This window comes from Bufo bufo, chromosome 5, assembly GCF_905171765.1.
Source record: "Bufo bufo chromosome 5, aBufBuf1.1, whole genome shotgun sequence".
NCBI classification, from domain to species: Eukaryota; Metazoa; Chordata; class Amphibia; order Anura; family Bufonidae; genus Bufo; species Bufo bufo.
In genome coordinates, this window is record NC_053393.1 from 65382471 (window position 1) to 65396675 (window position 14205).

At 44.2% G+C, this 14205-nt stretch overlaps 1 protein-coding gene across 1 annotated transcript in view; it reads right to left on the reverse strand.

The window, feature by feature from the left end:
* Nucleotides 1-14205, reverse strand: part of EXT1 (exostosin glycosyltransferase 1) — a 246588-nt gene that overhangs the window by 10205 nt on the left and 222178 nt on the right. Inside the window, exons 5-8 of the mRNA XM_040431962.1 lie at nucleotides 14000-14132; nucleotides 12940-13058; nucleotides 10789-10884; nucleotides 6034-6123 (exon numbers count right to left, since the gene is read on the reverse strand). Of these exons, the coding sequence (XP_040287896.1) occupies nucleotides 6034-6123; nucleotides 10789-10884; nucleotides 12940-13058; nucleotides 14000-14132 (438 nt within the window). The remainder of the gene's footprint in view (nucleotides 1-6033; nucleotides 6124-10788; nucleotides 10885-12939; nucleotides 13059-13999; nucleotides 14133-14205) is intronic.

Sequence of the window (14205 nt, forward strand, 5' to 3'; positions counted from 1 at the left end):
TGTGTCAGTGCAGGTAAAATGTATGAACATGGAGTCTGGACTAAATACAACTAAAGCAAATTCTCAGCTGTGGAAAATATTAGATTGGATGTTGAGAAAGGCGAGGAGCTAAACGTAACCCTATGAGACCACGTTCTACCAAAGCTCTCACACAATTGAGACACGAGGCAAAGTGGCAGTTCAAGTCAACGGAGAGACCACCCAGCTCTACAGATGGATTTGGGCCCCCTCCATTGGTGGTTTTAGGTACGCAGGTGACGGGTTCCCTTTAAGATTTACAAAGGGATACGCTGCGAGGATACTTGAGAGCTATGCAAATCCGTGACAAAGGAAGCCAAGTGGAAAAAGCACAAGCGTAGCTCAAATGGCACAAAAGATGACAACCAGAGACAGCCATTTAAACATGGGACGCTGAACTCTGATGGGCCCAGTGCGTCCATTTTGGATTAGCATTACATTAATGTCACAACGGTTAATGTAAAGGTAAGGAGAATATGAGCAGGAGAGACACTTGTCACGGAGATGATCTCGCTCGTCTGGTCAAAACAACAATTACTCATCAAATGCAATACCTCAGGCGCCGGCGGCCATGTGTATGCTATGGGCAGCGCACTCAAAGTCAAACTGGGACTGTGCCCGGCACATCACCAGCACCCATGATTGGGTTTGGGAGGATTTGTATATATTTTTTTTTAATTATGCACTATTACAACATTATTTGACATGAGTCAAATAAACTATTGGGAAAATTCTAAGTTAGGCTGCAAACAGTATTTTTAGTTTTGGAGGACCCAGGCACCAGGCCTGTCCATGTACTACACAATGTAAAATTGTGTTACACCCCATATCTCCAGTGGGGGCACTGCAGAGAAACTGCTCGCTAGAGGTCAAAGCAGCAGATCACTATACAGTAAACAGTATTTCTAGTTCTGGAGGACCCAGGCACCTGGCCTGTCCATGTACGCCATAATGCAAAATTGTGTTACACCCCATTTCTCCAGTGGGGGCACTGCAGGGAAACTGCTGCATATTACATCTGATCGCTAGAGGTCGAAGCAGCAGATCACTATATAGCAAACAGTATTTCTTGTTCTGGAGGTCCCAAGCACCTGGCCTGCCCATGTACTGCATCATGCAAAATTGTTAGACCCCATTTCTCCAGTGGGGGCACTGCACCACAGCGCCAGCACAAAGTAACGTGCACATTTGTCCACTTTGCCTCTAGGACCTGAATTGTAGAGAGGGGACATATTACAAGGTCTGAAGCCTCAGAGAGTTATGGAGTTGAGAGAGCTGCCTGCACTCCAGCCTGGGTCCTATGGCAGATCCTGTGATGGCATTGTGGTATATGGACACGGTTGTGGATATGGTATACCACCTCTGGGACCAACACCAGTCTCCTGAATGGGGGCTCTACCATGGCTCGCCCCACTTGGTGAGATGCCAAGTGGTGGAGAGGTGGCCACTCAAGCTATTGACGTAAATGGCGAGAGCCACACACAAATGTGGCTGCTTGTCTATTCATTTCCAACTTTGATCTGGAGATAGGTGCGGATCCCAGAGGTGGGATCCACATCCACTTGATATTTAGAGCATATCCTGTCTAAGAACAACTCTTAAAAGGGGACTGTACAGGATTAGAAAAACAGCGCCACACCTCTTTACAGGTTGTGTGTGGTACTGCGCCTCAGTCCAATTCACTTCAATGGAGCTGAGGTGCAATACTATACACAACCCATTAACAGGTGCTTTTTTATTTTTTTTAAACAAAGCAGCCACGATCTTGGGACTATCGACTCCGAAATACAATTTAAGAAAAATGTAAAAAACCTTTCTTGGTGTTAATTTCATTACCGCCGCTCACCTAGTTCTATTTCCATACCGCCTAATGGGATAATTCATTAAAACCAGAGCAATGCAAAGGAACATCCACCCTGCTCAGTATTCTGAACCCTCCCCGACTTTGCCATCTCCGTAATTAACAGAATGGAATCTCGTTTGGCCTACACAGGACTCCCGTCTCCGCGCTCTTTTCTTCTCCCGGTGTAATTATCCGCTCACATTCGAGGCATATGCAAACATCTTAAGTTCCATGGGAAATGTTTGATTTTTGTGTTGGTTATGGATAATCCAATCTAGCACCCGAGATGGGAGATACTGTTCACAAAACATTAATTAGTGAAATAAATGCCTCAGAAGACAGCCTTTCTGGGAATGACGTGATGAGCAGATAATACGAAGCGCGCTCCTTCCCTCGGTCTCTGTGTGGTGACATTATAAAAAAAAAAGTCTAATATGCAAATGAAGAGCCCAATTAACAAGCAAAAAAAAAATATCAAATTATAAAATACAGACCCTGACACCAGCACTAGGTGACAATATTTCAAACAAAATGCTAAACTATGAAAAAATATAGCACAGTATTGGGAGGTACGTTTTTCGAGGTTTTACATTTTAAAAAAAAAATTAAAATAAAATAAAAACATGAAATTTTGAGTTACAAAACTTCATAAAAGGTCAGTATGCTTTGGTTAAATGCTGCCAAGAAGCTCACTGTGATACATGGGCATGAGAAATGCTATATTTGCCGATAGGATAAAAGAAAACAAATCTAAGCTATAAAGATAAAATAATATATAACATACAAGGAAATAAAAACAATATATAAGATATAAGAAAACAGAAAAATATATGATCATAAAATAAAAAACAATATACCGTAAGACTATAAAATAAAAAGTTTATAGAAAAGGGGTCAGCAACCAGATGGCATTCAGGCTGCGTCGCGGCGCGCAGCACCTTTAATTAAAAAATACTCACACATGCCAAACAGTTTGTGCTAAGCCCGCCCCCCATGCTTCCCGCCGTGCCACCCAGCTACCAAACTCCTGTATCTCACGGGCTGAGCACCGACGCTCCACGCATAATCAATGGTGGACACCGCTGATTATTTGATTTATGTCACATACAGTTTGTGTTATAATATGACTTTCCTGTGCACACTGACCACTTCTGCTTCTATTTTATTTTTTTTAAAATGCTATTCCATCCGAAAAAGGTTGCCGACTCCCGATAGAGAATATAATAAAATAAAAATAAATTAAGAAAAAAATAAATAAAATGAGACAGCGGTAATTTTTCGAATAGAAAAACTCTCCTTCTAAAATCTTCTAGCACGTCATAGTAGAACCGAATTAGAAGATGACATGAGGGAGATGTTCTTCAACCCTCATCAGCTTTCTAAATCTAAGGAGCCAACCTCTGCCGCTGCTCACAGATTCAGTCGATGGAAACGTGAGACAATGCTGACCACTCGTTATTACGACCATTTCTGTGCTTTTATCTAGGACACGGTCTGTGATTTTCAGTGACAGAGCAGAATGGTACTGAAGAAGAACGGATGAATTACCGACCAGGACGGTATACAGGAGATTGTTATTGATGGCTCTTTATATAGGGATCACTTATGTAGCCATAATCTGATTCAGGGCTCATGCACAGGACAGTTGCCCGTATTGAGGCCCGCAAACAGCGGGTCTGCAATATACGGGCACCGGCCGCTTGTGCACCGCATCACAGATGCAGACCCATATTTTTTTGCTGTGCAGACGGTCTGCATCCCTCTGCGCCAGCCACACGGACGGTGCACTATTTGTGGCCCCCAATGCACGGAACGGGCAGCCCACGTTAGTGTGCACAGGCCCTTACAGGATCTTTATGCAGATACCCTTTCTAGTTCTAATAAATAATGCATCATAAATTAAAAAAATTTCTATTCCGGTCTAGCCTAGTTGCCAATAGTCCTGAATTTACAGGGACTGTCCCTAACTTCCAGAGAAAGTCCCTGCAAATTTGAGCTGTCTCAGGCCAAAATGGGTGGGGTTTAGCTAAGCCCTGCCCATAAATGACTGGTCTTGTGAGGCTCGGGGGCGTTCCCAAGGGTGGGGTCTATAGGTCCCTAAAAAACCAACTGCATTGTTGATAAAAGTATGGTCTAGGGACAGAAAAAGAAAAAAAAACAGAAGTGTCACCAATGGTGCTAGATAAATCCAATTGACTTTAAGAGGGGTGGGGTGGGGTGGGGTGGGGTGGGGGGTCCATCGTTTTTCCATTATGACCCCCTTCATTCTGCCGGGCAAAACGGAGCTGTATGCTCTGGTATTCTGTCCTGTCCTTTTGACGGAAACTGCGATGGAGGTTCATACGGATACCTCTGCCGTAAACGTGAACCTAGCGCCTTCCCTCATCAGTAAAGCACAATGAATGGTTGCCATGGGCAACACTTTCTTTTAGGCCCTTTTGATATGCGAGTCCAAATAGATCTATTTTAGCTTCTTTGAATATTACTATAGCTTTCACTCACATTAAAAAAAAATTACAATACAATTAAATACAGACGCTGGAGACACAATGTATGAGGAAATTCAAGGCAAAATCTCCCTTTTTACTTACTAAAAAAGTTTTATGTTCCACAGTAAGTGAAAAAAAAAAATTGTTCCTTGTAAATGACATTCAGACAATGTTCTCGTTTTTGTCAAATCATTTTCAAAGTGTTTTTCTCTCTCGCCTCGGTGTCATGATGTTGTCCTTCACCACCTCATATTGGTATTTCAGCAAACAAACCACCAGAAAATCAGCTCCGTTCTGTCAATGTGACTCTTAATTATGTCGGCGTACGGCTTCGGAGAGGGCCAAACGTGCCCGACGCCGCTGCCACTAGTATTACATGCCGCCGGAATATATTATACTGACAGAATTTATAACTCACTCATGTGTACACATCTATCTCGTTATCAGAGGTAGGTAATAATAATGAAACATAGGTGCTGACAAACTAATGCCGGGAGGTCTGGCCTTGGGGGACGCCTCTGTGAAGGGAGACCCTTCCGAGAAACTAAGTGCCGCGTATGACCACCAAAAATATCTTAATAATCGTGGCACACAATTATTATTATGTATAGAGCTGTTACTCCGCTGTAGGTTGATATTATTTGAGCACTCTAGTGGCTTTTATTTGCACTGTATGGCACAGTTACTGTATTTTTGGTCCTATAGGACGCACTTTTTTCCCCCACAAGTGGAGGAAAAAGTCAGTGCGGTGAATACTAATGAGCGCTTCCGTTATGGAAGTGCTCACTAGTACAGCAGGACCGGGGAGCAGTGAATGCAGGGCCCCCGTGCTGGCACTGTACTCACCGCTCCCTGGTCTTTGTCTGCCGGCGTCCCATGCGTAGCGGTGACCTGTCCACAGCGTGAGGACGTAGGTGTGCTCTGTGACCCCACACTGTGCAATGTCAGGTCTCATCACGACACAGTGTGGCAGGAAGAGTGCTGGATCTCAGGAGCGGCAGCGTCCAGAACAGGAGGGGCGAGTTGATTTATTTAATTTTTTTTGGTCTGATCTGAGGTCTTTTTAAGGGTCTGAGCTCCAGTCTAATTAACATGAGGGGTGTGAGCTCAGGTCTGGTTAACATTGGGGGTCTGAGCTGAGGTCTGATTAACAATGGGTGTCTGATCTAAGGATTTTTTGGTGGTCTGATCTGAGGTTTTTTTGAGGGGTCTAAGCTGAGGTCTGGTTAACAATGGGGGTCTTATCTGAGGTCTGACGGGGATTTGGTCTGAAGTCTGATGGAGGTCTGATCTGATGAAACATTTTTTTTCCTCCTCTAAAACCTAGGTGCAACTTATGAGCAGGTGCATTTTACAGGGAGAAAAATACGGTACTTCTTTTACTTTATTTTTGCCTGGTCCAGTATTCTTTATTTAGCCCACTTTCTTATACGGCACTAAGTTTTGGACCATAGTGTACAGTGCTTATAATCAGAGGAGGGGGAAGGGGTGCTAAAGGTTTAAAGGCCCTTACGTTTGCTTGGCTCCTATAATACTTTATGAAGTTTTTGTTGGGGATACACAGGGCTGTTAATGTGCTGTTTAAGAAGAAAATTAAAGAAATATTTTTTTCTTCTTTCATTTTTTTCTGTAGTGCCATAGCGCTACAGAACATTACGGGTAATTGTATACCATGGTACGTACCTCCGTTGTGGATAGCACTGTGTCCTCATCGAGGCTGAGTACAGCATCCGTCACTATGTTATCGTAAGGAAGAAAACGACTGCTCATGACCTGCAAAGACAAAGAAGAGGAGAGAAATTAAAAAGCTGAATAGAAATAACAAAGCTTCAGTGTAAAAATCAAAAAGAGAATAGTCAGCTGGCATTAGTGTGCAACTGCGATTTTGGCAGGATCGGCCTACCCTCTAATGTATATGGAGGCATCCCGTCTCTTCTGGATTTCAACACGCCCCATTTCTGCGGTTCTCACAACACGTGCATGCTCGGCCCGATTTGGGATGGGAAGAGAGCTGCTGGCTGAATTAGTGTTTGGCTGACAGCCATCTATGGTGTATGGTCGTCTACAACTGCCAGACACTTTTGGTGTTGACTTAAGGTGGGTTTACACGGGCCGAGCTAAAGCTGATAGTCGGGAAGGAAGGGGTCCTTCTCGACAGTCGGCTGTGAAGGAGACCGCTGCACTTACATGCAGAGATCTCCTCCACAGTATGAGGATGAGGAATGGCTTGCTCGTCCTCATACAGCTGCATTGTTTCTGCGCAGCCCAGAAATGATCATTGGTGTGCCTGCACGAACTACAGGATCGCCCGATGAACGAGTGCTTTACTTGTTCTTCGGGGTAATCGGCTGAACCTTTAGACGGGCAGATTGTTATTATAATCTTCCCAAATATTGGGCTCTGTAAATCCACCTTTACATTGCATGAGAACAAAAGGATCAGGCAAGAGATTAGATGGTGTGCTGACCCCGTTTAGAAGCCATTGATCTAATATGTATGGCCACCTTTAAGATGATAGAAGGCCCTTGGGACAAAGCTATGCCATTCAATGTGAACTACAAGTCATCACAATATCAATTAATATCTTAATCACAAGTTATTATTTCAATTGATAAATAAAAAAATGTTTATGCATCAGAATACTGTGCAAAAACCTGATCACAAGGAAAAGTACTATGACTACTGGGGTGCTGCTTTTCTTGCACCTTCTTAGCCTACTATTAAGGGATTAAAGCATTGGTAGGCCACTGTTAGCTGGACTCTTTCCATTAAAACCTCTGAAGGATGCGTGAAAGTTGCAGGATGCATTTATAAAGACCCGCTATCTGACAGGGTGACAGACAGTCCATCACTCCTCTTGAGCTTGTGTAATCAGGAGTGATGTGCTCCACTAAAATGGATTTCGAGACATGTCTGGACTGGCGCGGTCATGGACAAATATCTATCACATCAGAACGAAGGCAAATATAAGTATACAACAGAAAGAGCATCATTTATGCCTTATTTTTTTTCAGGGAAAATAATTAAAGGGGTTTGCCGAGATTTTATTTATTGTTGACCTATCCTCTGGATAGGTCATCAGTGTCTGATTGGTGAAGGTCTGACACCCGGGACCCCCGCCGATGAGCTGTTCGAGAAGGCAGCGGCGCTCTTTTGAGGCCTTCTCTCTGCTTTTCCTTGGCCAGTGATGACACGTTCATCGTTCACGTGGCCTAGGAGCAGCTCAGCCCCATTCAAGTGAATGGGGCTAAGCACGATACCAAGCACAGGCGCTATGCAGTGTATGGCGCTGTGTCTGCTGAGCTGAGAAAAGGCAGTGGCGCTCACAGGAGCCCCGCCGCCTTCTCAAAACAGCTAATAAGGTGGAGGTTCCGGGTGCTGGACCCCCTACCGATCACATACTGATGACCTATTCAGAAAAAAGTTATTTTTTTTTTTGTTTTTTTTTTAAGGAAGACAGAAAACCCTTGCTTATATGGTTTATGGAGCTTGTTGGGCTACTTGCCAAAACCTACCACCGCCTGTTCTCACAATAGAAAATCTCTAAATCTGCAAAAAACATACCACTGCCAACGTCATAAGCCTCATGCACACGACCGTGGTGTGTTTTGCGGTCCGCAAATGGCGGATCCGCAAAACACGGATGGCGTCCGTGCGAGTTTCGCAATTTGCGGAACGGCATGGACAGCCTTTAAAGGGATTCTATCACCAAGATTTGTGCTATAGAGCTGCGGACATGCACGGCTAGATCGCCAGCACCGCCTATGTCCTCCGAATCTCCTCCTTTCATCAACGATAGATTGCCTTAATCTCACGATGTGCGAGGTCGCGCAGGCGCAGTTCTTTCCCTGAGGCTGATGCCAGCACAGGGAAGGAACACTATACCAGCACTTCGCATGCGCGACCTCGCGCATCGCGAGATTACGGCAATCTATCGTTGATGAAAGGAGGAGATTCGGAGGACATAGGCGGTGCTGGGCTCCAGGAAGGTAAGTACAGCCCCTTGGACACATACAAGACTCATTTACATATATATAAAATCATTTTTTAAACACAATAAAAGGACACAGCCCTATAGGACCGGTATATTGCGGACATGCTAGCGGCGATCTAGCCGTGCATGTCCGCATCTCTATAAGCTAAAACAAGGTGACAGAATCCCTTTAATGTAAATGCCTATTCTTGTCCGCAAGAAGCCTATTTTTTTTGCGGGGCCACAGAATGGAGCAACGGATGCGGACACCACACGACCAAAACGGCGGCTCGGATGCGAACCAAAACAACAACCGTGTGCATGAGGCCTTAGTAGTAGGTTTTTGGAGGGCAGCAGGAGTATCAAAAGGAAACCCACCACTACATGGGAGAACTTGCAAAGTCCATGACTATTTTGCTTTGGGCAGGATTCAACCTCAGTACCTTTAGTTCCATGGGTGTAGCTATAGGAGATGTCGAGGTAGCGGTTGCACCCAGAGACTTGTGCATGAGGGTTCTTTCATGAAAACACCAGTAATATACATGGCACATAATAGTTCAGGAATCCAATTAGCTCTCTGACTAGTCAAGCAGATGCTAAAAGCCCAACTGGTCCTGGAAAACTGGAATCTGTCCCATATTTGTCTTGAAATTTCTGATTTGGGCAAAAATAAGCTATAATGGATTAAAGGAGCATAATCTAACTTTACAACCATTTTTTCCTTTGGAGTCACATAGTAAATGCAAGTGATGCTTTAACGAAGGCGTGTTGGATTTGGCTCTCACCCAAGAAGAAGGGGGAATAAACAGTAAGTGCAAGACAGGGTCCTAAACTCTGAATATTAATGGAAGGGTTGATGACCATCAGCTACTGAAATGTACTTTTTTTTCCCTCCCACCAAAATGTCTGTGTGTGTTTGCTGATGCCTGGCACAGAGCAGAGCCTTCGACAGAGAGACGACGCACAACACTTCCCCATGCCTGGATGCACACAGGAGAGTTGCTTGTGGGGGGAAACAGCATCAAGGTCAGTCCTCACACAAGGTGAAGAAGCAAGGAATTTTAAAAGGATCTTCGTGCTTGCACAGCTTAAAGAGAAATATCCAAGTGGGCTCAGCGTACCAGAAACCCTCCTGATGCCGTTTACATGACCACTGGGGCAGGCACAAACCATTAGCTGCCAATTTAACAAGGATTGTGTTCTGTTCTTCATTCCGGCCACACAGTTTCTCAAAACAAAGTTTACTCAAGACAGCGAGATGTCGAGAGGCCTTTCAACCGTTGCTTCATCAAATGCATACAATATGAGGAGTTTTGCAGAGAAAGGCATGGTGAGCTATAAAAAGTACACGATCACCAACTCATATCCCAGGGGTTAGACAAGCTGTCTTGGTGCTCAAGGCAGTGGCTTCAGAATGCTTATCTCAAGTAAGCAAGATGGGACTAGTTTAGTTTAATTATCTCTTACCAACCCCACTCCTATCTCCCGGTCACTATCATGGATGTGTTGTAGGGTCTTCTCTCCTGGCGCCATCCCATCTAACCCCTGCCTACTCTGCCTCACCCTCGGCATGCCCCTGTCCTAGTCACAACAGTAGTTTTGGACTGGGCAACTGTTAGAAGTATTGTCCAGAGTGGTTATGTTCAGGGCAGTTTCGGGCCTCCTCAAACCAGCTAGATGTTGGATGATATGGTCCAAAACCTAAAGACGAACTCTACACCGGTTGGTTGTTGAGAAGGTGTTTCAACTGTTCTCATATTGAACCAGTTTCTGTGATGATTATAGGTAATATGATCCTCACGCGGTTGGCTGCTAAGACCCCGCCACCATCAGCCGATTTTGCCAGAGCTAATCATTTCTCCTACAGTGGCCACTAGAGGGGAAATGCAGTACTACATGGGAGCCTGGCTGTCCATGTAATGCCTTGATTGTTCAAGTTAAGCCACTGCTTGTTGGTGACTCTACAACCTGGCTCAATGACAGGTGGTCAAAAAGGAGATGCCCCTAAATCACATCCAATGACCCCTTGTAAAAAGGATATTCTCTTCTGATGGATTTGCCATCACTTTAAGATTGTGGGAGGCTGACCTCGGGGACCCCTACTGGTCCTGACAATGAAGGGGCCAGCAGCACAGTATTTACGGAAGGCCACCATTCCAGATGGCTGTAGTTCCCCGGACAGCTGGGTGACTAGGATGCTGCCATGCAGGTATAGACTGGGGGTCCCCAATACTGGGGCTAGAGTCTAACAAAACAAAACCTGTCCCCTATTGTAAAGCACAAGGTCTTACAGGCACTTGTCTGACTACCAGGTTAATTGCGGTAATTCCAGTATAATCCCAGAAAGTAAAAACAATTTTCCTAGTAGAGATAAGACTGCTTCATAAATCTGAGTCCTCTCAGTTTTAATAAAGCCCTGGCGTGCGTTCAGTGGATAAAAGGGCTGAGCGGCGCAATCGTCTCACCTTGCTCTCCCCTTCAATAACTATGACAGGCACAGCAGTGGCAGGCCAGCGGTGTTTGGCAGGGAGCGGCTTGTCACAATTCCACAAGACTATGATCTGGAAAAATATAATAAACAGATACATAAATATTCCAGCAGCCAGCTCCTCTCCACTGAATATTTCCCAAATTAAAGCATCTCTGGAAAAATGTCAAAAAAAAGAAAAAAAAGAAAACGAAATTGTTTTGCTTAGATTCTGAACAGCAAATATACATTTAAAGGAAAAGTCCTGCACACCGGCGACTGGAGTCTGCAAACCAGCAGTGGCAAGAGAGCAGAGAAGGGGGCGAGTGTAACATCATTTAAAGGGAATGTGCCCCCAAAAATCCCGTTATCTGCCAGTTAAAATCATATGCCAACACAACTCATATACCATTTTTTCTAATCTGTTTATTTTTTCTGATTACAGATTTTTTTTTTTATTCTTTTTCCTGAACATGATTATGGGGGCGGCCATCTTGCCTGAGCTGTTTTTAACAGCATTTAAATAGCATTATGAAAAATGCTTTAGGGCAGACCCCATGGGCCATAGACACAATGGTCAGGAGGGGATCTCACTGACTTCTATGGGAGAGTTTTCTAGGCATGCTCTGTGACCTGTGCAGAGGTCAGGAGGGAGCTGATAAGCTGTGATATCACCTATTGTGAATGGTGGATCTGGTCTTATCTATACACAGAGGTGATATCATTACTGGCAGGATTAGAATGACAGATACGCAGATAACTGCAGTAAAGTAATCTGTGCAGGGCTAGACGTGGTTCCTATTATAAAGCCTAGTGGCCAGTGTGAAAACTGCAGGATTTTATGGTGTTTGATTAAAGAGGACCTTTCATCAGTTTAGCCCGACTAATTATGGTCTTTCCTTATAGAGTGGCCCCCACTGATGCCATGGCACTTTTTTTTTCTTTTTTTCCCCAAAGATCCCCCGTTCGTCCGCTGTTTGCCGCGTTGATTTCATAGCCTTATATTATAATGAGCCGACTCGGTTATACTAGGCGGAGACTCGCAGTTTCGCTGGGGGCGGTTCTCTTCTCCCTGGCTGTGAGTGCATCCAATCAGAGCGCACCGCTCTTAGCCAGGGAGGAGCTCATTCTCCCTAAGAGCAGTGCGCTCTGATTGGAGGCGCTCACAGCCAGTGAGAAGAGAACCGCCCCCAGCGAAACTCTGAGTCTCCGCCTAGAATAACCGGGTCGGCTCATTATAATATTATAATAGATAATATAGGGCGCCGAAATCAACACGGCCAACAGGGGACGAACGGGGGGGTCTTTGGAAATAAAGTGCCATGGCATCAGTGGGGGCCGCCCTATAAGGCAAGACCATAATTAGACTGGGGCTAAACTGATGAAAGGTCCTCTTTAAATATAGATATTGACATGAAGAATTAAGAAATCAAATTATTTTTTTTTAACCATAAAAACATGATTTAAACAATATGTCATTTTCTGATGACACATTCCCTTTAAGGCTATTGGAGGGCTTGTTCGAGATTCTTAAAGGGGTTGTCTCACTTCCGTAAGTGGCATTTATCATGTAGAGAAAGTTAATACAAGGCACTTACTAACGTACTGTGATTGTCCATATTGCTTCCTTTCCTGGTTGGATTCATTTTTCCATCACATTATACACTGATTGTTTCCATGGTTACGACCACCCTGTAATCCACCAGCGGTGGTTGTGCTTGCACACTATAGGAAAAAGTGCTGGCCTATTTAGTGGCCAGGACCGTGGCAGCGCACATAGGCTACTGCTTTTTCCTGTAGTGTGCATGCATGACCACCACTGATGGATTGCAGGGCGGTCGTAACCCCTGGACACAAGCAGTGTATAATGTGATGGAAAAATGAATCCTGCCAGCAAAGGAGGCAATATGGACAATCACAATACATTAGTAAGTGCCTTGTATTAACTTTCTCTACATGATAAATGCCATTTGCTGAAGTGAGACAACCCCTTTAATCCTCGGAGAAAACCACTTTAAGGCATCCATTTTGGAGGAGGAGCTAATATAAAGTCACTGGAGCGATGACACCATGTATAATTATCTGAATATAGAGCAGGCGCCCTCCTGATGAGGCATCTTAACACTAGAAGACAGAATAGTCACGGTACCTGATGACAGTACTGAGACTTTGCTACAGCGACCAGCAGCTTCAGGATTGGCTGGGATTGGGAGACCAGCGGTGTCACAGCATGGATGACGGCGGTAAACTTTGTTGGCGATTTTACACCTGAAACATAAAAAAATGACAAAAACAATCAGAAAGGTCTGCGAGTGAACCAGAACCTGCTGCTCAACAGGACAATGGCGGTGTGAAGCATTGGCCTGCATGTTTAGATGAGACGAACAGAAAAGGGGGGAAAAGAGCAACTTCTACCGCGTGTATATGCCAATGTGTGTGTTTAAGGTGGTTGGCACTTTATAACCGTACTGGGCAGTGTAAAGTGATAATACGCGAGTACTTTTTGACTTATTGTTTGCGCAATATATAGCGGTATTAATTAAAGAGAGAGAATGACAGCTCAACGGTAAACTAGGTGGAGAGCACGGATGTGCTACGGCTGCGCCAAGTAGATAACCAATCAAAAAAGTCCAGCTCGCCCAATCCATAACACCGGGACCTTTACTGGATCTTCTAGGTTAGAAAGACGCAATACAAAACTGTATACCGTAACCAGTGCGTTTTCGTCTTAGAGACCAACGCATTTCGGCTCTAAGTACTGCGTTTTTCTGACCCAGAAGATCCAATAAAGGTCCTGGTTTTATGGATTGGGTGAGCTGGACTTTTCTCCGTTGGTTTTTGTAGTAGTATAGGTGGTATTGATTGGACACCATAGGGCGGTATTATTTCATCATTTTAGGCAGTATTACTGAAAAAGGTGTTCACATGAAAAAGTATCCCTGTGAATTATTCACAAATATTGTCTATTATAGTCTAAAAGCTACCATAACAAAGGACCAAAGTGAAAAAGAAATGTTATATATATAATTATATGTCACACAAATATAATGTATTTTCTTTTTTCTGTCTGTGTAGTTAATCCAATCCAAGGGATCAGTCATTCTCCACGTAATCTGTGCAAACAGCCCTTTTGCTGAATTGATGGCCAGGAAGATGGATATAATCGGTTAGCGACCCCATCATCATGTCATGAAGGAGGAAGCACTTACCTAGATTAGCGTAGTAGTAGGGAAAATCACCCAGATATGATGAGTACTGGGGCAGCACAAAGAGTCCTCCGGGATGCTTGTTCCATATTAAACTGTTGCGTGATATGTGCTTGAAAATTCTGTCCTGAATTATCTGGAAAGAAATGAAAAAAAATAAAAAAATAGAGGGATTAAAAGAGAAGAAAAATGAAACGAGAGCACTTGGT